The sequence below is a fragment of the Narcine bancroftii genome, chromosome 3 (assembly GCF_036971445.1).
Source record: "Narcine bancroftii isolate sNarBan1 chromosome 3, sNarBan1.hap1, whole genome shotgun sequence".
Lineage (NCBI taxonomy): Eukaryota > Metazoa > Chordata > Chondrichthyes > Torpediniformes > Narcinidae > Narcine > Narcine bancroftii.
In genome coordinates this window covers 51,414,418-51,441,143 of record NC_091471.1, presented here as the reverse complement: position 1 = coordinate 51,441,143, position 26,726 = coordinate 51,414,418, and the positions used below count along the sequence as shown (strand labels likewise).

General features: G+C 39.5%; 1 protein-coding gene and 1 long non-coding RNA gene across 4 annotated transcripts in view; one reads left to right on the top strand and one right to left on the bottom strand.

The window, feature by feature from the left end:
• The window catches only part of rai14 (retinoic acid induced 14), a 255,675-nt gene extending 252,464 nt beyond the window's left edge, over positions 1 to 3,211 (bottom strand). For all 3 annotated transcript variants that reach the window (XM_069924041.1, XM_069924042.1, XM_069924044.1), the window contains exons 1-2: positions 3,105 to 3,211; positions 1,912 to 1,990 (exon numbers count right to left, since the gene is read on the bottom strand). In XM_069924041.1, coding sequence (XP_069780142.1) covers positions 1,912 to 1,947 — 36 coding nt within the window. In that variant the 5' untranslated portion in view covers positions 1,948 to 1,990; positions 3,105 to 3,211. The remainder of the gene's footprint in view (positions 1 to 1,911; positions 1,991 to 3,104) is intronic.
• Positions 3,212 to 3,309: 98 nt separating this feature from the next.
• LOC138757162 (uncharacterized) overlaps positions 3,310 to 26,726 on the top strand; it is a 95,061-nt gene continuing 71,644 nt past the window's right edge. Inside the window, exon 1 of the long non-coding RNA XR_011353383.1 lies at positions 3,310 to 3,437. This is a non-coding gene — a long non-coding RNA (uncharacterized lncRNA). The remainder of the gene's footprint in view (positions 3,438 to 26,726) is intronic.

Below are 26,726 nucleotides of genomic sequence, written 5' to 3'. Positions count from 1 at the left end.
ACAGATTTTGGAAAGGTGACAAAATGGTCATGACAATATGATAAATAATTTGTTTTTAAACTGTTATACACAAGGAACTCTGCTTCGATCATGTTAGCATGAGTTGTTTTTTTCCCCCCCCAATGACAGGAGTTTCTACCACAAAGCTAAGGTACAATTTTTTGATTCTCAGGAAAACATCCATTAAGCTAATCATAACAAGAAAATAATTTGTATCAAAGGCAATATTTCAATAAGATGCAAAAAAAAAGCAGATAATCGTTCATTAAAAAAAAGTGCAAGATTATGCAAGACAAAATGTTTTTCTCAGAATTCTTTATTTTAAGAAATGTATTAATCCTCTAAAATATTCCCCAAGTTGAGGCAGTTTTAAATCAGTGAAGAGGATTTCTTGCTTCTTAACTGCAACTCCAACAAATTGTCTTGTTAATTGGATCCAATACTTCTAAAACAATAAAAAAGTGTAATAAATATTGAAGTGTGGTGAAAATAAAGATGCCAAGGACATTTATATGGAGACAGAAAACTTTTACATCAATAGCTTTGTGCAAGCTAGTAACAAGTCAGTTACATGAGAGACTCAGTCAATTTAAGTGCCCCAAACCATCGGAATCAGAATTTATCATAAACATTTGTCACAAAATAAGTTGCTGTACAGCAGCATTACAGATGCAAAGTTGCCATAAATTACATTTTTATAGAAATAAATAGGTACAAAAGAAAAGTGAGGTAGGGTCTGTGGTTGATTGTCCATTCATAAACCTGATGGCAGAGGGGAAGAAGCTGTTATTGTACCATTGGGTGTTCATCTTCAGGTTTGTGTACCTCCTTCCTGATGGTAACAGTGAGAAGGCATGGCCTGTGGGAGAGTCCTTGATGATAGAGGCAGCTTTCTTAAGACACTGCCTTTTGTAGATGTCCTAGATAGTGTGAAGACCAATGGCCATGATGCCACTGGCTGAGTTCACAACTATGTCATCTTTTCCTGCATCTCTACATTAAGCATGATGCTCTCCACAGTGCATCTGTGGAAAGTTGTAAGAGTCTTTGGTGACATACCAAACCTCCCCAAACTCTTAATAAAGTAGAGCTGCTGGGGAGCCTTCATGATTGCATCGACGTGAATGCCCCAGGGTAGATCTTCAGAACTGTTGACATCCAAGAATTTGAAGATCTTAACCCTTTCCACTACTCCCTCAATGAAGACTAGTTTGTGTTCTCCCGATTTCCCCCTCTTGAAGTCCACAATCAGTTCTGCTAACCTTGAATGGAAGGTTCTTATTGTGACACCACTCAACCAACTGCTCTATCTCAAGCCTGTGCCCTTCCTTGTTGCCATCTACGATTCTGGCGACAATAGCGTCATCAGCAAATTTGTAGATGGCATTTAACTCACAGGCGTAGAGCACGTGGAGCAGTGGGCTGTGCAAGCAACCTGCGTGGGTGGCCAGTGAGGAGGAAACATCTTATCTGATTGGTACTGCCATTTCATGGCTGGAAGGAGTATGAAACCCAAAACTGGCTTGGTTCTGCAGGGATGAGAAAGGTGCAAAAAAAGCTTTAAAATAAAATGTTTTGGTGTAGAATGGAAGAAACTTGGAAATGTGAAACAAAACCAGAAGTGCAGAGCAGATCAGCAGGGAGAAGAGTTGAATCAATGACCCCCCCCCAACTAGAAGTTATTTTTTCTCCATGTCAAAATTCTTAAGGCTTCTCTCCCCACTGATACGACTGGAGCATTTTCTGTATTTGCCCCTTTTAATATATTCAGTTAATAACTGAAAAATAATTTGAAGCAAACGCATGTTTTCACTTAGAGGATTCAGGAGTCAAACTCCCCCAGATTTCTGAACAAATTCAAAACTATTGTTCTTTTTGAGAGAGGTCATGGAGATGCCCAGAAGTACTCACATCACTTTTTCTGAACTTGGCTTTTAAGCTTTTCATTTTCGTCCGATGTCACGGCAGAGCAATCAAGTCTCAGCCCAGTCTAAGCAAATACAAAGAACAACAGTATCGGGCAGTGAACTTCAACATGCCGCTTGTTTCCACAAGTCGCCCGCAACCCAGAGATGTTCTCTACTCATGCCCGTCACTCTGACGGCCAGCGCTGCTCGAGAAGGGACTCCTGTCCCCACCGGTGTTTGGATGCTCATTAATCCACATCATTAGGAGAAAGCAGCGTGTAAGAAGCAAGTGGAGATGCTCATATTTACGCTTCTTGTTCAAACTTTTCATCCAGCAACTTTTGGCCCGTGTTCATAAAGTTTTCACTAAGTCCCGTCCCGGGCAAGTCGGAGTGCAGTTCTCCCATTCATTCTCTCGTCCTCAACACCCCTCCCATCGGTCTCCAGCCCACCCCCCCTCCCATCTGTCTCCAGCCCACCCCCCCTTCCCATCTGTCTCCAGCCCACCCCCCCATCTGTCTCCAGCCCACCCCCCCATCTGTCTCCAGCCCAATCCCCCCTCCCATCTGTCTCCAGCCCAATCCCCCCTCCCATCTGTCTCCAGCCCACCCCCCCTCCATCTGTCTCCAGCCCACCCCCCCTCCATCTGTCTCCAGCCCACCCCCCCTCCCATCTGTCTCCAGCCCACCCCCCCTCCATCTGTCTCCAGCCCACCCCCCCTTCCCATCTGTCTCCAGCCCACCCCCCCTCCCATCTGTCTCCAGTCCAATCCCCCCTCCCATCTGTCTCCAGCCCACACCCCCCCTCCCATCTGTCTCCAGCCCAATCCCCCCTCCCATCTGTCTCCAGCCCACCCCCCCTCCATCTGTCTCCAGCCCACCCCCCCTCCATCTGTCTCCAGCCCACCCCCCCTCCATCTGTCTCCAGCCCACCCCCCCTCCATCTGTCTCCAGCCCACCCCCCCTCCCATCTGTCTCCAGCCCAATCCCCCCTCCCATCTGTCTCCAGCCCACCCCCCTCCGATGCAGACACTGAAACTTTCGCCGCTCCAAACAATAAACCCATTCATTCGCTCGCCCGCTCTATTGACGAGCGGAGAGAAAGGGACGAGAAGTGCATCCGAAACATGCCCCCCACCCCCCCAAACAAAAAAAAGTTCTTCCTCGCCTCGTTCGTGAATTGGCGAAGGGAACTCACCCCATCCCGGCGCGGGAACGGAATCCGTGTGGAGTTGCACCGGACCGAGTCGCACGCACTTTCCCACCCCCTGCTGCCAGTGCCGCCTGGAACGCCGCTCCGAGTGCCTCGCGGCGGAAAAGGCGACGGCAGCGCGTGCCATTGTCTCGCCCCCGCCCCCCACTCCCCCAGCGTGTTCACGTCATTCGTCCCGAACGCGCACTGGCGAGAGGCGGGCGCCGCGTTCCACCGCCTTTGTTGCTGACGTGACCAAGTGGTTGGAGCGGCGCTGGTCACTTTGGCGGCACTTTCGGGATCGCTTGCGGGGACGTCGCTTGCAAAGTTACTTGGGAGGTGAGGGGAGGGGCGGGGGGGCATGTTTTGGATGCACTTCTCGTCCCTTTCTCTCCGTTGCGGTTATTTATGGCTGTCGAATCGGGTTAAGCGACGGTCAAACCCATCCCGCGTCCCTGTTTCTGGCCATTGGGCAGATTCCATGGAATTTCTACAATCATGTCAATACAGGGTATTTGGTCCCCAGCAGGAAGGGCAACTCTTTGAAAGGACGAAAGGATCACCCAGCAAATTCCTTATTTTTGCAGTTCTCTTGCACTCTTTTTAACAATAAAACTTCCACAAAGTTAGGGAAGTTCGCTTCTTTTTTTTGAGGGCTGACTTGATTGACACTAACGACAATTGAATAGGAAATGCAAAAGCTGTCAGGTTTGGGAATCTGTCATGAATCTGTTGGGCACAGCAGTTGTGAGCAAGCAATATTTTAATTTGCTTGATAAATGCTGGACATGCTTGCCTTCATGGGTCAGAGCATTAAGTATAGAAGCTTGGCAACTGGACAAGGCACTGATGAGACCCAGCCTCAGCGTATGGTGCATAAGTCCTGATCACCCTGAATAGGAAAATAGGACAGAGCAACACTGTTACAAGGACTGGGAGGCTTGAATCAGTGGGGCAAAACATGAAAGTCTGCAAACACCGTGGTTGAAGAAACTCAGCAGGCCAAACGACACCTTGACGAAGGGCTCTAGCCCGAAATGTATAAAGTACACTGTTTGACCTGCTGAGTTTCTCCAGCATTGTGTTTTTACTTGAATCGATGGGGCAATGAGTCAGCATTCACGAGGGAGATTGCAAACTTGGTTGAATGGTGTACTAACAATAAACTCGCACTCAATGTCACCAAGACCATTGCGGACTTTCAGAAGGGAAAACCAGAGGTGTACAATCCAGTGATCATTGGGAGATCAGAGGTAGAGAGGGTGAGGAAATATAAGATCCTGGTAGTCATTATTTCAGAGGGTCTGTCCTGGACCCAACACACAAACAACACCTCTACTTTCTCAAGAGATTGTGGATGTTTAATATGACATCAAAAACCTTGGCAGAAAAGGAGTCACGTGATGGAGTAGTGGCCGGTAGGGGAACTCCAGCCCTCTCCAGAAAAGTTTAAAAAAGATACAGAAAAAGCAAAGGCACAAACTTAAAAACCAAAACAAAGTGGAAGTAAAAGTGTGAAGAAAATGGCAGCGAAGAAAGAAAAACCAAAAACAACAGGAAGAAAAGAAGAAGGAAAGACATCGGAAGAAGAAGGTGAAGGCCTTACCTGTCCGAAGAGGCCCGCCGCGGAGAGAGAGGCCCGCTCCCACAGGTCAGTGGAGGTCCCGGGCTTGGGACTACAAAAATGGCTTGCAGAGCCGAGTAAAAGTGCGCAACCGCGCATGCGCATGAAAAAAAACACACTGACGGGAGGGGGGGAACAGCTGCGGAGTCGATCTCCACAGCTGAGAGAGACACCTGCAGCACAGCAGCAGGTGCAGAACACAGACAATAACGACAACAAGAAAGAAGAGGGTAAAAAGAAAACAAGGAAACAACAGATGGTCAATCCAGAGGAAGAAGAAGAACAGAAAGAAGTGGAAGAAGACAATGGATGTATCTTTTTTTAAGAATATATGGAATCAGTGAAAGAATGGCAATTACAAGAATTTGATGAGATAAAAAGAAGAATTAAGAATGCAGAAGAAAGAATGAATAAAATGGAAGTGGCCATATCAGAATTGGCAAAAAGAGTGGAAAATATGGAAAAACAAGAAACATTTGTAGATATGGAAGTAAAAGACTTAAAAGAGAAAGTAGAAGAATCTAATAAAAAAGCTAAAGAAGCACAGGAGCTGTTAGCTCAGAAGATAGATATAATAGAAAACTATAATAGAAAAAATAATATAAAGATAGTGGGCCTTAAGGAAGATGAAGAAGGCAAGAATATGAGAGAATTTATAAAAGATTGGATCCCCAGGGTCCTGGGAAGACCAGAATTACAGGAAGAAATGGAAATAGAGAGGGCACATAGAACTTTAGCCCCGAAACCACAACCGCACCAAAAACCAAGATCCATTTTAGTAAAATTCTTAAGATATACAACAAGAGAAAATATATTGGAGAAAGCAATGAAGAAAGTAAGAGAGGACAAAAAGCCACTGGAATATAAAGGTCAAAATTTTTTTTTCTATCCAGACATAAGTTTTGAACTCCTGAAGAAGAGGAAGGAGTTCAATACAGCGAAAACGATCTTATGGAAAAAAGGATATAAATTTATGTTAAGGTACCCAGCGGTACTTAAAATAATTATTCCAGGGCAACAAAACAGACTATTCTCGGATCCAGAGGAAGCAAGGAAATTTGCAGAACAACTACAAAACAAGCAGAGAGATGAAGACATGTAATAAGAGTAAAAATGACCACGATCTATATGTATGTGTGTAAAGGGGTATATGTGTGTGTATATATATATAGTGTGCATACATGAATGTATCCGTATTTAGAGGAAAATATATAGAGTATAGACAAGAATTAATAAGGGAGGGAAATGGAATAGAGGGAATAAGGAGGGAATTAAAAGAGTGACCTTTGTTACATATGAAAATTGAAATCTTTTCTGGGGGGGGCTGGGTGGGGAGGAGTTACGGTCACTGCAAAATCAGCTGACGTTTACGAGTGAATTCACAAATCCAAATGGAGAGGGGGGATGTGGTTGTCCGACAAGGGATAAAGGACAACTCAGGAGGGGGAGGGGAGAATGGGGTTAAAGAAGTTTTAAATAGGAGAATAGGGAAAATGTTTGATGTTTTAGAAATGTTGTCTTATAAAGTGTTCAAAACAAGAAAGCAGAAATGGATAAGAAGGAAAGATAATGATGGAGAAACGGAAAGGGAAGATAAACAAAGTATAAATGGCTACGCTGAACTATATGACTTTAAATATTAACGGAATACATAACCAAATTAAAAGGAAGAAACTGCTAAATTTACTGAAAAAATAAAAAATTGTGCAAGAAACACATTTAACTGAATTGGAGCACAAGAAATTAAAGAGAGATTGGGTAGGACACGTAACAGCAGCGTCGTATAATTCAAAAGCAAGAGGAGTAGCTATATTAATTAGTAAAAATGTGCCAATTAAAATAGAAGAGGAAATAATAGATCCAGCAGGGAGATATGTAATGATAAAATGTCAGATATATTCGGAGTTTTGGAATCTACTCAATGTATATTCACCTAACGAAGAAGATCAAAAGTTTATGCAAGATATTTTTTTGAAGATATAAGGGAACATATTAATAGGAGGGGATTTCAACCTGAATTTGGATTCAAATATGGACAAAACTGGGAAAAAAATTAACAGAAAGAACAAAGTAACCAAATTTATAATTAAATCGTGGAAGAAATGCAACTTTTGGATATATGGAGGAAACAACACCCAAAGGAAAAGGAATATTTATATTACTCGGCTAGACATAAAACATACTCAAGAATAGACCTATTTTTGTTATCAGCTCGTATGCAAGATAGAGTAAGAAAAACAGAATATAAAGCTAGAATATTATCGGACCATTCACCCTTAATATTGACAATAAAGTTAGAGGACATCCCTCCAAGAATGTATAGATGGAGATTAAACTCCATGTTACTCAAAAGGCAGGATTTTAGAGAATTTATTGAAAGACAAATTAAAATGTATTTTGAAATAAATACGGAATCAGTGAAAGATAAGTTTATACTATGCAATGAAAGCATTCATTAGAGGGCAAATAATAAGTTATGTAACCAAGATGAAGAAGGACTATAATCAGGAAACAGAGCAGTTGGAAAGGGAAATAGTAAATATAGAAAAAGAATTAGTAATGAAGGAAGATACAACTAAAAGAAGAGAATTGGCAGATAAAAAAAATAAAATATGAAACACTACAAACATATAAGGTGGAGAAGAATATAATGAAGACAAAACAGAAATATTATGAACTAGGGGGAAAAACGCACAAAATTCTAGCATGGAAGCTTAAGACAGAACAAGCTAAGAAAATGGCATTGGCATCAAGGAAAAAAGACAAACAAATCACATATAATCCAAAGGAGATCAAGGAAAACTTTAGAGAATTCTATGAACAATTATACCAAACTGAAAACAAAGGGAAAGAAGGGAAAATAGATGAATTTCTAACTAAAATTGAACTACCAAAACTACAAATATAGGAACAAAATAAATTAACAGAACCATTTGGAATAGTAGAAATACAAGAGATAATAAAAAAATTACCAAATAATAAAACACCAGGAGAGGATGGATTCCCAATAGAATTCTATAAAACATTTAAAGATTTATTAATTCCTCCCCTCCTGGAAGTAATCAACCAGATTGATAAAACACAAAGCTTACCAGATTCATGTAAAACAGCAATAATTACAGTAATACTAAAGCAAGGGAAAGATCCACTCGCACTAGCGTCATATAGACCAATATCTTTACTTACACAGATTATAAGATAATAGCTAAACTATTAGCAAACAGATTAGCAGAGTATGTACCAAAAATGGTAAATCTAGACCAAACTGGATTTATTAAAAAAAGACGCACAACAGACAATATTTGTAAATTTATTAACTTAATTCATGCAGTAGAAGGGAGTAAAGCGCCAACAGTAGCAGTTGCTTTAGACGCAGAGAAGGCCTTTGACAGAGTAGAATGGAATTATTTATTCAAAGTATTGCAAAAATTCAGTTTACCAGAGAAGAATATTAATTGGATTAAAGCATTATATAAGGGACCATTGGCGACAGTGACAGTAAATGGATATATATCAAAGCAATTTAACTTAAGCAGGTCAACACGGCAGGGATGCCCACTATCACCTTTATTGTTCGCATTAGCTATAGAACCACTAGCAGAATTGATAAGAACAGAAAATAATATAAAAGGGATAAAAATAAAAGACAAGGAATATAAAATCAGTTTATTTGCGGATGATGTTATAGTATACTTAACAGAACCAGAACTATCAATAAAAGAATTATATAAGAAATTGAAGGAATATGGAGAAGTGTCGGGTTACAAGATTAACGTAAATAAAAGTGAAGCAATGCCTGTGAATAATGCGGATTTCTCAAAATTTAAGAAGGAATCACCATTCAGATGGCAAATGCAAGCAATAAGATACCTAGGTATACAAATAAATAAAAATCTCGGCCAACTATATAAACTCAATTATTATCCACTAATGAAAAAATTACAGGACGATTTAGAGCATTGGAAAGATTTACCACTAACACTAATAGGAAGGATAAACTGTATTAAAATGAACATTTTTCCAAGGATATTATACCTATTTCAGGCATTGCCAATACACCTGACAGAGAAATTCTTCAAGGAGTTAAAGAAAATAATAAGGAAATTTTTATGGAAAGGGGGGAAACCGAGGATAGCACTAGATAAATTAACAGAATGGTATAAACAAGGAGGCTTACAACTGCCAAACTTTAAAAATTATTATAGAGCCGCACAATTAAGGTACCTATCAGATTTTTATCAAACAAGGGAAAAGCCAGATTGGACTAGATTAGAATTAGATAAAATAGGGGAAAAGATACCTGAACACATATTATATAAATGGGATGAAAAATTGGTACAACATAGAAGTTCTCCAGTATTACATCATCTACTCAATATTTGGAAGAAGATTCATGTAGAAAAAAATAAAACAAATTATCAATTACCAAAACTAATATTGACGCAAAATAAGTTACTCCCTTTTACAATAGATAACCTTTCCTTTAGAGAATGGGAGAAAAAAGGGATCAAAAGAATAGAAAATTGTTTTTCAGGAAATAGATTATTATCCTTTGAACAAATGTAAGATAAATACAATATAACTCAAGATACAGTGCTGGCATATTACCAATTGAGATCCTACTTGAAGGACAAATTAGGAAGCAGTCTTGGTTTACCAGAGGGAAGTAACTTTGAATATGTGATTACAGATACAATGATAATCAAAAGATTTATAACAAATATGTATATTAAACTGCAAGAAAAGGAGAATGAGGAAACAAATGGTAAAACTAAACAAAAATGGGAACAAGATTTAAATATAAAGATAAAAAAGGAAACATGGGAGAAGTTATGTTCTGGAACGATGAGAAATACAATAAATACGAGGTTACGTATGATACAATATAACTGGATACACAGGCTATACATTACACCTCAAAAGTTAAATAAATGGGACCCAACAGTATCTGATAGATGTTTTCGATGTAAAAAAGAAATGGGAACAACAATTCATGCAATCTGGACATGTGAGAAAGTAGAAAAATTTTGGGAAGATCTAAACCAAATATTAAATAAAATTACAGAAAACAATATACCAAAGAATCCAGAGCTCTTCCTCCTAAGTAACATAAAAAACAAAGAATTTGGAATTGATTTGGATGATGCACAAAAAAGATTTGTTAAGATAGCTCTAGCCGTAGCAAAAAAATGTATTATGCCAACCTGGAAATCGGAAGATAATTTGAAAATACAACAATGGTATATAGAAATGAATAAATGTATTCCATTAGAAAAAACAACATATAGTTTAAGAAATAATATTGAAATATTTGAACAAATATGGGAGCCTTACATGAAACATAACAGCGAAAACCTACCGGGGACATTCACTACCTAAATTAACGAAAGGAGAAGGAAATGAAAAGAATTGACTCAGTGGAATTTCTTGTTTATTTTTGTTGAATGACAACATTGTTTGACTGGTTTAATGTGTCCTAGATTTTGTACTTTAAATGGACGGGAGGGGGGAGGTAGGGAGGGTGGGATGGGAGGGGGGGGGGGGAGAAAATGGCACTATATATGTTTGAAAAGGAAGAAGTGTGTATCATTGTTGGTGTGGTTTATGGTGTGAAAAGTGGGGAATTTTAAAAAAACCTTGGCAGACTTCTACAGATGTGTTTGTGGACCAACTGCGTGGAAAGCTCTGTAAAATGTGGACGCAGACCAGTAAATCACAGGCAAAACTCTCCCCATCATCGAGAAGATCCATGTAGAAATCTGCTATTGGAGAGTAGCAGCAATTATCAAGGGTCCATACCACACAGCACTGTTCTCATTGCTGGGTTTGTGTAGCTTCTTCATCGCTGCCATGATGTGCTGGCTCTAGGATAGGTTTTCTGAAATATTGTCCCACAGAAACTTGAAGGTACGAGCTCTCGCCACTTACTTTCCATCACTGTAGACAGTTGCATGGTCCCTTGGCCTCTCCTCCAAAATCATAAATAAGCTTCTTGGTCTTGGTAAGGTTGAGAGAAAAATTGTGTTCTCACACCACCCAACAGTGTACTCTCTAAGCTGAGTGTGTTTGTGTGTGTGCACATTTGCACGCACACAGTCTGTTTTGTGCATGGACACACATCTTAGAGGTGTACAGGTTATATTATATTTGATATATAAATATGTCTTTAAAAGTGATAGATTGTGGGGGTTCACTTCACTTCACAAACAGATACCTACACTTCACCTCTCACTTAAAATGCAAGAGCTTTGCTGAAGTGAGACATTGTGTCACCAGTGATTTTGTAGAGACAATGGAACTACTTTGGAAAGCAGGTGCAAATAGAAAATCCGGGCTCAAGTGCTGATAAAGATCTTTCAAGGATTGGGTTTGGAGCCTTGAGAAGAGTTCTGTTTTTACAAACAGAGAGAGGAAAAAATAATAAAGATTCTTCTCTCAGAGGGACAGAGAGACAAGAGTTCTGCAGTTACTTTTTGACATTACCACATGGCAAGCTGGAAGGTTTGTTGAAAATCCCATTTTGAAGATGGTCTGTGAGTTCTGAGTTCAGCCTGTTACAAGAGGAAATGTCTGGCTGGAACTCTGTGGTGACCTGGAAGAAGAGGTTATCAATTGGAAAACTCATGATGGGACAAGTTTCTTTAGCAAGACACTGAAGTGGCTGATCGGAGGGAATCAGTTTGTGTGTGTGTATCCAACGAGCAATAAATCTCTCCCTGAAATCAATGAGAACCTTCCTGAGCAGTAACCATTTACCTTTAAGTACCAAAGCCTGGTGAAAATTCATAAATGTTAAATTTCGTGCACAGTATAAGAATTCCCTGATACCGGTGAACTTGGACTATTAAAGCAAAGAACTTTCATGAACATCTTCTTTGGCTTGGCTTCGCGGACGAAGATTTATGGAGGGGCTAAATGTCCACATCAGCTGCAGGCTCGTTTGTGGCTGACAAGTCCGATGCGGGACAGGCAGACACGGTTGCAGCGGTTGCAGGGGAAAATTGGTTGGTTGGGGTTGGGTGTTGGGTTTTTCCTCCTTTGCCTTTTGTCAGTGAGGTGGGCTCTGCAGTCTTCTTCAAAGGAGGTTGCTGCCCGCCAAACTGTGAGGCGCCAAGATGCACGGTTTGAGGCGTTATCAGCCCACTGGCGGTGGTCAATGTGGCAGGCACCAAGAGATTTCTTTAGGCAGTCCTTGTACCTTTTCTTTGGTGCACCTCTGTCACGGTGGCCAGTGGAGAGCTCGCCATATAACACGATCTTGGGAAGGCGATGGTCCTCCATTCTGGAGATGTGACCCACCCAGCGCAGCTGGATCTTCAGCAGCATGGACTCGATGCTGTCGACCTCTGCCATCTCGAGTATTTCGACGTTAGGGATGAAAGCGCTCCAATGAATGTTGAGGATGGAGCGGAGACAACGCTGGTGGAAGCGTTCTAGGAGCCGTAAGTGATGCCGGTAAAGGACCCATGATTCGGAGCCGAACAGGAGTGTGGGTATGACAACGGCTCTGTATACACTTATCTTTGTGAGGTTTTTCAGTTGGTTGTTTTTCCAGACTCTTTTGTGTAGTCTTCCAAAGGCGCTCTTTGCCTTGGCGAATCTGTTGTCTATCTCGTTGTCGATCCTTACATCTGATGAAATGGTGCAGCCGAGATAGGTAAACTGGTTGACCGTTTTGAGTTTTGTGTGCCCGATGGAGATGTGGGGGGGCTGGTAGTCATGGTGGGGAGCTGGCTGATGGAGGACCTCCGTTTTCTTCAGGCTGACTTCCAGGCCATATATACATTACATACACGTGTGCTTAAAATTAGAAAGGTTTAAGTTAGGTTAAGTTAATAGTATTAAGTTAAAGTTTGATCTTGTTTTATGTTTAAAGAAAATTAAAATCAACTTTTATTTAAGTAACCATTTGTCTTGGTGAATTTCTATTGCTGCTATGTTTTAGGGTCCTCTGGGTTTGTAACACAGGTAACACTACAACCAAACCAGATTTTCAATATCCTTTTTGTATTCTGCTGCATCATTTCCAGTTTTTGGCCAACAACTGTCGTGTTGTCAGCGAATTTGTAGATTATATTGGAGCCAAACTTAGCTATGCAGTCATGAGTGTACAGTGAACATAGGGGACCGAGGACATCACTGTGGGATGCCCCTGTATTGATGTTCAGACATGAGAAGGTGATGTTGCTGATCCACACTGATTAGGGACTACTGATGAGAAAGTCGAGGATACAGTTACAGTACAAAGGAATGAACAGATCCCAGATCCCTTAGTTTGGTTATTTGGCTGGTATGATGGTACAGTCAATGAACAACAGCCTGATCTAGGTGTTCTTGTGGTCTACGAGATCTCATGCACAGTGAAGAGCAGAAAGATTGTGTCTGCTATTGACCACTTGCGATAGGCAAATTGAAGTGGGACCAGGTAGGAGTTGATCTGCTCTATAACCAATCTCTCAACACACTTCATCAAAATAAATGTAAGTGCCACTTGCCAATAGTCATTGAGGCAGGTCGCCCCGCTCTTCTTGAGCACCAAAATAATAGATAACCTTTTGAAGCAGGTGAGGATATCTGATGATTGTAGCAGGAAGTCAAAAATGTCCACAAAAACTCTAGCCAATTGGTTCACACAGGTTTTCAGGACACAGTTAAGTACACTGTGTATAGTGGATGCTTTTCAAGGAGTCACTTGCAGCTGCGATGGCTTGTGAGGGGTTTCATTGTTTTCCTATTCAAAGTGAACGTTGCAGACATTGACTCATCTGGAAGAGATATGTCACATTTAATGATACTGCCTTGATGTCTTCCATTGCTATTTCATCATTCAGAAGACATGTCTTTGTAATGGCGACGATGCTACCTCAACAATGAATTGAGAAGTAGTAACAGTAGTTTATTTATATAGCACATTTAAAACAATGCATGTTAAAACTTATTTTTCTTTAATTTTATTCCTTATATGTGTGTCATGTAAAAAAAGCAGAGTATTTCTTTCTAGTGTAGTGGGCCGCCAAACACACCATGCCTGAAGCAGCGACCCAACGCCAGGAGCCCGCGGCCTACAAAGCCGGCCTAGACGGGCTACATACTTTGAAGTCGGCACTCGACTCAGCAGCACATGGCTGCAGCGCCCCACTCTGATGGGCTGGCCAATGGCAGCCAATTGGATGGAGCTAGGGAAACAGCCATACCCAGAGATGAGAGGGGCTCACCGATTGGCTGCTCCCCGGGTAACACTAAACGACCAATCCCAGGAAGCAGATTGTAATGCCACCAGTTGAGTGGCATAATAATGTCAAGAGATGGACTTCTGAGCCCTTTATAAGCAGAGCTGCCAGCGCATTAAATCAGTGTTGAATTCACACCGGTTGTGTGTGTCTCTTCCTAGAGCATGACCTCTCCAGCAGTAGCAACCTCTACACAAGCAAAACTCCAAAATTTATCCCAGAAAATCTTAAATACTGGGATTATGGTTATAATCACATTATTCAACAGCAATAGGGCACAATATTTCTAATGGAGCAGTCTTGTGAGAGGGGGTGGAGATAGAAGAGAGGAAATGAGATGGTTGGGGTAGAAAGAATGAAGGCAGGGAGGATGGAAATATGGAACAGAAGTGCTGCCTTGAGTTACAAGGAGCCAAATCTGTAATAAAAGCTGTAATGCTAGTTTTTGTTTCCACTGTGATAATTGTGAATATTTATTATCTAACTTTTTGTTTATTTATTAGTCCCTGTCATTCAATTAATTATTTAGCTAGCATGTCGTTAATTTTAGTTTGATTTTTTTTAAACAAAATATCTTCGGCTTCAGCAAGTAAGGATTGTGGTTCATGTGTACAATATGCAAAGTATATAGCAATAAATTCATTGTCATTAAAAGAATTCTGCCAGTCAAGTATCATTTGGTATGGTATAGTTTATGCATGTGGTATATTTGAATGATATACTTGGCTTCATGGGGAGAAGGGGGCATTGAGTATAAAAGTGAAGAAGTCATGTTGTGCTACATAAAACTTTGTTATGGAATACTGGGTGCAATTCTGGTTAGCCTTTTACAGGAAGATGTGGAGGCTTTGGATAGGGTACAGAAGAGGGTTGCCAGGCCATTGTCCAGAATAGAGGGTACTAGAGGTTGAAGAAATTTAGGTTGTTTTCTCCGGTGCTAAGGCGAGGCCTGATAGAAATTTATACATCATGAGAGGCATTCATAGGGTGGGAGTCAGAATCTTTTTCCCAGGGTAAAAGTCTCACACACTAGAAGACATGAGTTTAAGGTGGGGGGGGGGTAGTTTAAGGGAGATATGCAGGGGAAATATTTTACACAGAATGTGGTAGGTGCCTGGAATAGACTGACAGGAGAGGTGGTGGAAACTGTTACGGAGTCAAAACCAGCAGCAATAGATCTGCACCACAACACAGGGTTACTTAAACAAAAGTAGTTTTTAATTATATTTGAACAAGAAAACAAAATTGAACTTTAACTTATTTCTTAACCTGCTTACTTAACCTACCTAACCTACTTAATCCACCCTCTAATACTAAGTGCAGGTGTGTATAATGTATATTTAAGATTAGAAAAGTTATTTGGATCACAGTCCAATCTCACTGGTTTGAGGTAATTCTTGTACTGTGCACAGACATTAGCATTAACAAAGTTCACCTGTCTTTGGTGCTTAACAGGCAAATGGTTACCACTCAGGTGGGTTCTTGCTGGTTTTCAGAGAGAGATTCCTTTTCCAGGACATCTGCAACTGATTCCTTCTCAATCAGTCTTGCCGACGAAACATGTCCCCTTCAGGATTCTCCAGATGATCCTCTTTCTTTCAGGTCACCTTTCAGACCACCAGCCTTCTCTTTTGACCAGGCAGCTTTCCAAAGTTTGCCAGCTTGTTCTTCTGGAACTGATTTCTGTGCCTCCTTCTGTCTCTCTGTTTCACACCCTCCTTCTCTGAGATCAAAACTCTTCTGGCCTGCCTGCAAAGATCACATGCTCTCCCAGGTAAGCTGCTGAATGTTGCTACTTTGTTGCTCCTCTGCAAAAAGCATCCTGCAGAAATTCTTAAATGTGTGTGTGCAAGCTGCTCTAGCAATTCCTCCCAAGCCACCTCAAAATACTCGGTCACACCTTCCCCCTTTAAAAGGAATTTTAATTCTTGAGATAAAATTCAGTTATAACTAAACTGTCTTAAAATTACTAAAGAGATAATAATACACAATATAACATGTTATAATAGAGTAATTTTTATACACAATCAATTTTAACATCCTGACAAACAATTGACAATCACATTATTTATACCTCTGATATGGTTAATTTGCAGATCATATTCTTGTAATATCAAACTCCAGTTTAACAATCTCCTGTTTTTATTATTCATTTTATTCAAAAACACCAGAGGATTGTGTCAGTGAAAGTAACAATTGGTTCATGAGAGGCACCAAGATATACCTCAAAATTCTGCAGAGCAAATATGATAGCCAACAATTCTTTTTCCATAGTGAAATAGTTCTTTTGATGAACATTGAATTTTTTTTGAAAAGTTGGCAATTGGATGATCAATTTCATTATGTTTTTGCAATAAAACTGCACCTGCTGCTCCCTCTCTGGCATCCACTGCTACAGAAAATTGTCTGTCAAAATCAGGAGATTTTAACACAGGGCAATGGTATAGCATCTCCATTAAATTTTCTAAAGCTGTCTGACAAACTTTAGTCCACACAAATTTCTCCCCTTACTTCAAAAGGTTGGTTAAATGAAGAGTAACCTCAGCAAAACTTCCTATAATATCCTGCCATTCCTAAAAACCTTCTCACTGCTTTCTTGCCATTGGGAATAGGAAATGCAGAAATTACATTCACCTTAGCTTGAATAGGTGCAACTTCGCTGTGGCCAACTACATAACCCAAGTATGATACTGTGGTGACTTTTTGCTAAATCAACAGTTAAGTTTGCTTTGGATAATCTTGCAAACAATTTGTCCAATTCCCTTAGATGTTCTTCCCATGTGCCACTTTTTGTGACCAAGTCGTCAATATAAGCATCTGTATGTGTTAACCCTTGGATAACAGAATTAATCATCCTTTGGAATGTTGCAGGGGCATTTTTCATGCCAAAAGTTAACAAATTATACTCGTATAAACCACATGGAGTTACAAAAGCCAAAATATTCTTTCCTCTCTCAGTTAAAGGGACACACAAGTAACCCTTCAAAAAATCCAACTTAGTGAGAAATTTAGCTTTTCCAACTTTATCAATAAAGTCATCTATTCTTGTAATAGGATAAGCATCTGTTTTAGTTACTGAATTAACTTTCCTATAACCTGTACAGAACCTAACAGTTCCATCTGGTTTTGGTACCAGAATATCAGAAGAACTTCAATCTGAGTTTGAAGGTCTAATAATGTCATTTCTCAACATATATTCCACCTCCTAATCCATAATTTTACTCTTCTGAATGTTTATTCTATATAGGTGCTGTTTTATGGGATTTGCTTCTCCAACATCTACATCATGGTAAATCACTGATGTCTTTTTGGAACATCAGGGAACAAATTTGTGTATTTCAAAAGTAATTTTTTCAACTGCATCTGCTCTTGAAACTTAAGATGGCCTAACTTTTCTTCCAAATTTTCCAAAATTGCTGAGTTAGACAGGCACACAGGAACCATGGTTTCTTTAAGGTTACCCTCACAAGATTCTGTTTCTATAATCTTATGATCCATAACTTCCTCAACCCTGTCAACAACTAACACATACAGATTGTTCTCCACTACCTTTATTCTCCTAATAAGGTTTCAACATATTTATGTGACAAACCTTAGTTTTATTCCTTCTGTCTGGAGTGTTAACAACATAGTTAACATCATTTAGTTTTGATTTAACTGTGTATGGTCCAGAAAATCTAGCTTTCAAAGGATTTTCAAGTGTTGGAAACAAAATCAAAACTTTACTTCCTGTCTTAAAATTTCTCACCTGAGCTTTCCTGTCAAATAAATGCTTCATTTTTACCCTGAGCCATTTCTAAATTCTCTTGAACCAAAGTCTGCACTTTATATATATATATAGCCTATCCTTAACTTTAGAAACATAATCTAGCAAATTCAACTGTACATCCTCATTAACCCACTGTTCTTTTATCAACATTAAAGGTCCTCTAACTTGATGTCCAAACACAATTTCAAAAGGGCTGAAACCTAATGACTCCTGCACAGCCTCCCTTGCTGCAAATAACAGTAAATGAATACCTTCATCCCAATCTTTTCCATTTTCTGTACAGTAAACTCTCATCATAGTTTTAAGAGTAGAATGAAATCTTTCAAAAGCTCCCTGAGTTTCAGGATGGTACACAGATAAAGTGATCTGTTTTATTCCCAACTCATAAACTAACTGTTGAAGCAATCCAGACATAAAGTTAGATCCTTGATCACTCTGGATCTCTTTAGGTAGTCCAAACAGATCTTTTACCACTGTTTTGGCTTTAATATTTCTCAGTGGTTTAGCCTCTGGAAATCTCAACGCTGCACACATAATTGTTAATAAGTACTGGTTACCAGACTTAGTTTTTGTCCTACATAATCTACAAATAACCCTAGTGAAAGGTTCCCCAACTACAGGAATAGGTTGTAATGGAGCCACTGGAGGACCCTGTTTAGGTTTCCCCACAACCTAACAAACATGACATGTCTGGCACCAATTTACAACATCCTTCCTCAAACCAGGCCAGAAAAATTGTTTCAAAATCTTATTCATGGTTTTCTTTACTCCACGATGACCACCCAAAGGTGTAGTGTGGGTGAGATCGAATATTTCCTTCCGGTATTTTCTAGGATGAATCACTCCCCACTCCTCATTAGCAGGAATATCAAGAGGTCTCCATTTTCTCATCAACATTTCACATTTTAAGTAATATCCACAAGCCATTTCTTTACTCTTCTGTTCAGTAACTGTTTTCTCCCTTCAGCTAACAAGATCTGCATCTATTTTCTGTTGTTGAATTAACTCTTTCCTTGACAAAGAGAAATCCTCACTCTCACAATGACCCAGTTCTTTCAAAAGTACTTCAGAAATACTGGGCAAGTCTATCAACTGGATTTTTTTCAGCTGTCATCATTTTCTTAGTCACAGACCTAGTTACCACACATGCAGGATATATCTCACCATCCTCTCTAATCACATCCTTACTAGGCTGATTTGTCAGTCTTAAAACTGACCCAACTTTATCCTCTGCCAAATCATTCCCCAACAAAAATGAGACATCCTGCATGGGTAACTTTGGAATTACTCCTACTACAACAGGTCCTTTGACTAATTCTGAATTCAGCACAACCTTGTGAAGCGATATTGACTCTACCTCACCTCCAACACCTTTAATCAAAGTTGTCTCCCCTGTGTCAGTCCTTTGATCTACAATTAAAATACTCTAACAACAATGACTGAGCAGTCCCAGTATCTCTAAGAATTTTAACTGGAATCTGTGGCTCTCCCTCCTTTATTGAGACAAAGCCCTCTGACACAAAAAGCTTGAAAACATCCATGATCTCCTTACCAGGTTTGGCACCTCTGCTCTCCTTAAATTCCACTGTTTGAATACATGCTTCTGGTAAAACCTGTTTTTCTCTTTTTTTCCAAGACTAGACATTTTGTAATCACATGACCAGATTTCTTACAAAAATGACATACAAATCCAGAAGTTCTGTCCCTTCCTACCTTTCCTTCATCTTTTAACATTTTCTCCAGTCTTTATTTCAGTCCTACTATCTTACTCCATACTAATCTTATGAACAGGTTTATTAATATGTTCATTTTCTCTAAAAATGTGTACTATTCTGAAATGTACTTTTGTGAATCAGAGCAAATTCGCTTGCTAATCTAGCCACCTGTTGCCACATCTCTCTCCTCTAGGTATAATTTAATCTCCTTTGGGACACACCTTTTAATTTCCTCCATTAACATTAATTCTCTCAATCTATCAAAATCATTCTTTATTCCTTTTGAGGCACACCAATGGTCAAAACACACAGATTTCTTCAGAGCAAAATCCATATAAGATTAATTCCATGTTTTCACCAAATTCCTAAATTTTTGTCTATATGCTTCTGGAACCAACTCATAAGCTTTCAATACTGCTTGTTTAACAGTATCATAATTTGCCACCTGCTGTCCAGTCAAGCTAGAGTATGCAATTTCTGCTTTTCCCTTCAATACACTTTGGAGCATTAAAGAACATTTTTCTTTTCGTCATTTTGAGCTCATCAACCTTTTCAAAAGGCTGCAAATAGGTATCTATATCTCCCTCATCAAAAGGAGGCACTAGATTTACCTCTCTACTAGCCAAAAACCTCTCCCCACGAGTTACAGCCTCAGCTCTCTTACTTTGCTCCATCTCAATTTTCAACCTGTCTTTCAGCCAACTGTAACTCATATCTCCTCTGTTTTTTAGTTTCCTCAGCCTGAAATTTCCTCTGTTTCTCAGCCTCTTTTTGCCTTTCAGCTTGGTCAGCCTCATATTGTTGTCTTTGCAACTCATAATTATGTCTCTCTCTTTCCTCTTGCACCCTCAATTTCTCCAATTCCAATTGCAACTCAAGCAATCTATCCTCTGGAAAATCTTCTAAGTCCTTCTGAACAAATTTACTCTCACCTATATGATATTTCACTATAATCCTCTGAATTTGTACTTTCCTCATTCAATGTTTAACTTCAGTCAGCTTTAATGCCTTAGAAATAACTATCAGTTCCTCTTTTCTCATGTTCTGCAGCTCTGCAGGTGATGGTTGTAACAAAAAATGTATCAACATCCATTGCTGCTGTTTATCCAGGCACCAGCTTTAATTTAGCTTGCAAAAATTCCAGACACAATAGCTTGCAAAAAAAAACCCATCAATTAATAAATCAATGTTCATATCCTAAAGGACAAGCCCCCCCCAATAAAATGTTATAGAGTCCAGAGGACCCCAAAAACCCACAGCAATAGATATGTACCACAACATCGGGTTATTTAAACAAAAGTAGTTTTTAATTATATTTGAACAAGAAAACAAAATTGAACTTTAACTTATTTCTTAACCTACTTACTTAATCTACCTAACCTACTTAATCCACTCTCTAATACTAAGTGCAGGTGTGTGTAATGTATATTTAAGATTAGAAAAATTATTTGCATCACAGTCCAATTTCACTGGTTTCAGGCAATTCTTATACTGTGCACAGACATTAGCATTAACAAAGTTCACCTGTCTTTGGTGCTTAACAGGCAAATGGTTACCACTCAGGTGGGTTCTTGCTGGTTTTCAGAGAGAGATTCCTTTTCCAGGACATCTGCAACTGATTCCTTCTCAATCAGTCTTGCCGACGAAACATGTCCCCTTCAGGATTCTCCAGATGATCCTCTTTCTTTCAGGTCACCTTTCAGATCACCAGTCTTCTCCTTTGACCAGGCAGCCTTCCAGAGTCTGTCAGTTTGTCCTTCTGGAACTGATTTCTGTGCCTCCTTCTGTCTCTCTGTTTCACACCCTCCTTCTCTGAGATCAAAACTCTTCTGGCCTGCCTGCAAAGATCACATGCTCTCCCAGGTAAGCTGCTGAATGTTGCTACTTTGTTGCTCCTCTGCAAAAAAGCATCCTGCAAAAGTCCTGCAAAAATTCTGTGTTTTAAAATGTTTGTGTGCAATCTTCTCTAGCAATTCCTCCCAAACCATCTCTAAATACTCTGCCACAAAACGGATATAATAGCAATATTTAAAAGGATGCTGCCTGATTTGCTGATACCCTCCAGGATCTTATTGTTTGCTTATCATTCTAGGGTGTCAGGATAAGCATTTGCATTGGTTTTACCAGCAATTTTCATTGTTATGTCCATGCAGATTGTTAAATTGTTCCAATAGTTCCTCATTGCCTATCTCACCTGATTCCCAACGCCATTCTGATCCCACACCTTTCTTGTAGAAGACTTCCTAGATACTCTATGAAAATAAAACTGGAACTCGAACTAACACATGTTGGAAATCTGAAATAAAAGCAGAAAAATTGTCACCGTCTGTGGAAGGAGAAAAAGATAAATTTTCAGGTCCAGGATCCTTCACCTTAACTATAGAATCATTTATTTCAATCATGAGAAAGTGATCTAAATGTTCACTATTTCTCTTTCCACATATGCTGCCAGACTAGCTAAACCTTTACAGCATTTTCTTCTTTGATTTCAAATTTCCAGTTAGTCATTCTTCTAAAATGTTAGTATACTTCTAACCAGCTGAAAAGCTCATAGAAATTTAAAGCACGTGCACAAGTGTTATTCTGCAGTCCATATGCAAAATCAGCTGTCATATTTAGATTTAATTTTTAAAAAATTTAGACATACAGCACAGTAACAGGCCCTTCCTGTCCATGAGTTCATGTCACCCAAATATCAGAGTTAACCTACAACCCACACAGACGTGGGGAGAAAGTACAAACTCCTTACAGACCATGCCAGATTTGAACAGGGTCACTGGCACTCTAATAGCATTGTGGTCACCACTACAATAACTGGGCTGCCCCGACACTAACCGTGCCACTGTTCATTGATTTCTATCCATCGGCAGCATTCAATTATAAATTCATTCTTTATCTCACACCATTACCAGAAACACAATTGTCTAAATAGAAAATACCATTAAAATGTGAAACTGTAGCAGTGCTATTGCGGCACTACAACTCCCAGAAGGCATCAAACTGGCTATGTGACATCAGTGCATGATGACATCATCGCGTGTTGGGCACGTGATTCGGGCTTTTAAAATGTTACACACGTTCTGAACAGCAAATCCATTTGATTCACTGAAGAAACAAATTGTGTGGTTATTTCATCATGTCCACTACAATTCCAGTGGCCATAATTGGTTACCCCGATGAGTCCAAAAACATATTTTGGACAAACATGGACTCTGCAGCCATCACTGTGAAGCTGTCACCCTTCTGGACAGCTGAGCTTTAACTGTGGTTCCAACAGGCTGAAGCACAATTTCACTTTCACAAAGTCGAGTTGGACACCATTCATAATTAATATCCTGTCAGTGCCCTGGACCAGGCCGTCGCTAAGAGGGTCAGCGACTTCTTAAGGGATCCACCATGTTCCAGCAAGTATGATGCTTTAAAAGCTCTTTTATTTTGGGTATATGATATGTCCCGTAGGGAAAGAGCAGCCAAACTACTACACCTTGATGGGGTGGGAGAACACACCCCTTCAGAGCAAATGGATTTTCCTGGCATCTGGCAAATGTTCCAATCTGTTGTTCGAGCAGCTCCTTTTAGAATGAATGCCAGATGATATTAGGCTCTTGTTATCCAAGTGTTCATTTGAAGACCCAAGAGATGTAGCAGTAGAGGCAGACATTCTATGACAGGCTAAAAAAGACAGCAAGGAAAAACAAATCTGTGCAACCAACCCCTCCACTCTTGACTCTGTGTCACAATCTTGTGCTCTTAACACAGCACTCCCTACAAACAAACAACACCCCAAAATGGGCAAGCAGCCTGTGGACACCTCGTTTTGGTGTTATTATCACAGGCATTGGGGAGTAAATACCCACAAGTGCCTTCCACTCTGCTCGTTTGAAGGAAATGCTCAGGTCAACTGCCAATAAGGACTGCAGCGGTTAGTGAAAAACCTGCAAGCCTATTGTATGTATGGGACAACTGTCCCAGCAAAAATTTCTGGTGGACATGGGTTCAGAAGTTAGTGTACTTCCACCCACCAGTTTTGACACACGGCATCCTAACCCAGACCTGCAACTACAAGCAGTTAACAATTCCAACATTCCAACCTTCGGAACCAGGAAGATGAATGTAAAATTCAAGAATCATCTTTACACTTGGCCATTCATCGTAGCAGCAGTATCCCAATCTTTGCTTGGTGCAGGTTTTCTTCGGGCTCATTCATTCCTCATCAACTTAAAAGGGTGTCGGCTAATAGACGGAACTACTTTTCAGACCATTCCTCAGGCAGATGCCTATAACCCTGCTCTGTGCCTCCAAACATTAAGTCGACTAGTTGTTATGAGCCTAGTCCCTAACCATAACCCTAACCCCAAAAACCCAGCAGCAACAGATATTCACCAAGACAAATAGTTACTTAAACAAAAGTTGCTTTTAATTATCTTTAAACATGAAAATAGAATCAAACTTTAACTTATCATTATTAACTTACTTAACCTAACTTAGCCCCCCCTTCTAATTCTAAATGCATATGTATGTAATGTGTGTGTAAGTTCAGAAAAGTTCTTTAATTCACAGCCCAATCTCACTTTTCATTCCTCCAAGTTCACTGTTTGCAGGCAATTCTTATACTGTGCACAGAATTTATGAAGTTCACCAGGTTGTGGTGCTTCAAAGGTAAATGGTTACCATTCAGGAAGGTTCTGGTTGGTTTTTGAAGAGAGATTTGTTGTTCCTTTTACTTCCATCAGCCACTTCAGTGTCTTGCCAAAGAAACTCAAGGTTCTCCAGATGATAACTTCTTTCTTTCAGGTCACCATAGAGTTCCTTCTTGTTTCTCTTATTTCAAGTGAAACATTAGGCAGCCAGTCCTCTCCTCTTGAATGATCCACAAGGGTTTTGACCAGGCTGTCTTCCAAAAAGGCTTTCCATAAGCTTGCCAGTTTGTCCTGTTCCAGTCCCAGCTGCTGTCTGCTGGCTGTAACACTGTAGAATGGTCTCTGTCTCTCTGTCTCTCTTTCTCTCTTAGAGAGAAAACCTGTTTGACTTTCTCTGCTTGCAAAACCACATGACCCTCTTAGAACAATAAGTTATCTTTGAGACAATCTGCGGCTCCAACAAGATCTTTCATCTCATGCCTTTTGTAAATAACAGTCCATTAGTGAAGTCTCTTGAGCACTCTTCAAAGCTCTTGCAAAAGCTGTGGAGCTGATATGTCTAGCATTAGCAGAGCTCCAGTATTTTAAATAAGATCTATTTTAAAGTGTTTGTATGTGACTTATTCTAACAAACCTTTCCCAATTTATCTCCCCAAAACTTATCTATATACTCTGTCACACAGTGGATGAATTCTCCAAGCTGTTGGAAGATTTCCCTGAAAATACTACTCTACAATTTTCCACCTCTACTGCAAAGCATAGGGTTACTCACGCATTTTTATTAAGGGCCCACCTATCCATGTGAAAGTGCTTGCCGCCAGAGAAACTGTGTTTAGCTAAGGACGAGTTTGCCAAGATGGAGGAACTAGGCATAATTTGTAGGTCTGACAGCCCCTAGTCATCCCCATTATATATGGTCCCTAAACACAAAGGAGGTTGGCGACCATGTGGAGATTACAGGTGGCTTAATGTAGCCACAATTCTGGATTGTTATCCAATACCTCATATTCACGATTTCTTGGCTAATTTGCATGGAGCAAAAATCTTTTCCAAGAAAGACTTGGTGCATGGCTATCACCAAGTACTAGTGGAGACAGAAGACATTCCAAAAACAGCAATAATTACCTGTTTGGTTTATTCTAATTTTTTAGAATGCCCTTTGGATTAAAGAATGCTGCTCAATCATTTCAATGGGTGATGGACACATTAGGATGTGGTATGACCAATATCTTCATTTTCCTTGATGACATTTTAGTGGCCAGTGGGACCAAGGAGGAACATTTAGAAGATCTTTGTGCACTTTTTATCTGACTTCAAGAATTTGGACTGACAATCTATCCAGATAAATGTGTTTTTGGACAAGAAGTGATTGATTTTTTGAGCTAGTAGCCACAAAACAATAAAACTAATATTTATCTCTTACTAACGTGCACAGTTTCACATTGATATTGATGACTAATTTGTTTATTGAGTTTACTCTGTGTTTGTTTTTTTTTGACAGTTAGTGAAGAGAATTGACCACTTGTATTGAATTGAGTGCATAACAATGATTTAGTTTCTTTTTCATCGTTAATCTCCATTTCTTAAATATTTACTGTAGAACTTTGTGGAAATACTTTATCTAACTTTGCTGAAACATAAAGCTACAATATCCTAAGATAAATTTGAAAAATATTGTATTGCTGTTATTTCTTATTTTAATTTTAGCTATGCTGTTAAAATATATTATTTTTGGTAAAACAACATAATAACCCATGATGAAAAATATAAACAGAGCAATGAAAATAAAACTAAATGTGACAATCTGAAATAAAATTTACAATTTTTTATCTACTTCTCAAGGCAGGGTAACGAGACATTGTCTTAAATGAGGGACTTCCAATTCTGGCAAACCCATTGTAGAGATACTGCATGAAAACAGGCCTTTCTGGCCCATGTCCCTATGCGCTCAAATACATCCATATGACCAATTAATCTATAAACCCGTACATCTTTCGAGCATCCGAGAAACATGCAAACTCCTTACAGATAGTGCTGGTTTCAAAACCAAGTTGTTGGTGTTGTAATAGCTTTGTGCTAACTGCTATGGTAACCGTGCCGCCCTTTCTTGCACTTTCCTGCAGAAAGGAGGTCTGCTATGATATTGATTTTTAAAATACAGGTATAGATGATTTACTATTTATAATTTTCAAAACTTTACAATTTAGTTAGTTGTTTCCCTGTTTCAACTGCTGATTTTCTCTAACAAGGTAAACACCAGACAGTATTGGAGAGAACATCACACAACAGTGTGAGGGCAAGCACACAGCTTTTATTTCTCCCCTGTGGTGACTGAAAATTGGTTTGAAGACACTTCCTTATCCATTACTTTGACATCACACCAAAGAGTTTTCGAACAATTACAGTGATCCTTTAGGGGGAAGTTCCTTTGTTCTGCTACTATAACTTGTAACGGATTTGTGCTAATCTTTAAAGTTAAAATCTTTAGTTATAAAATATATATTTCTTAGTAAAGTAAGTTATAGAGTTAAAATATTGTTTATATATTTTTATCAAGTTAGTTGTGAGCTGGGTCATTCAGGTCACAAAACATTTACAGAGAAACGTTGTACTCTGTAAACCATTGTTCCCAGAGTCAACGCGTCTGGAA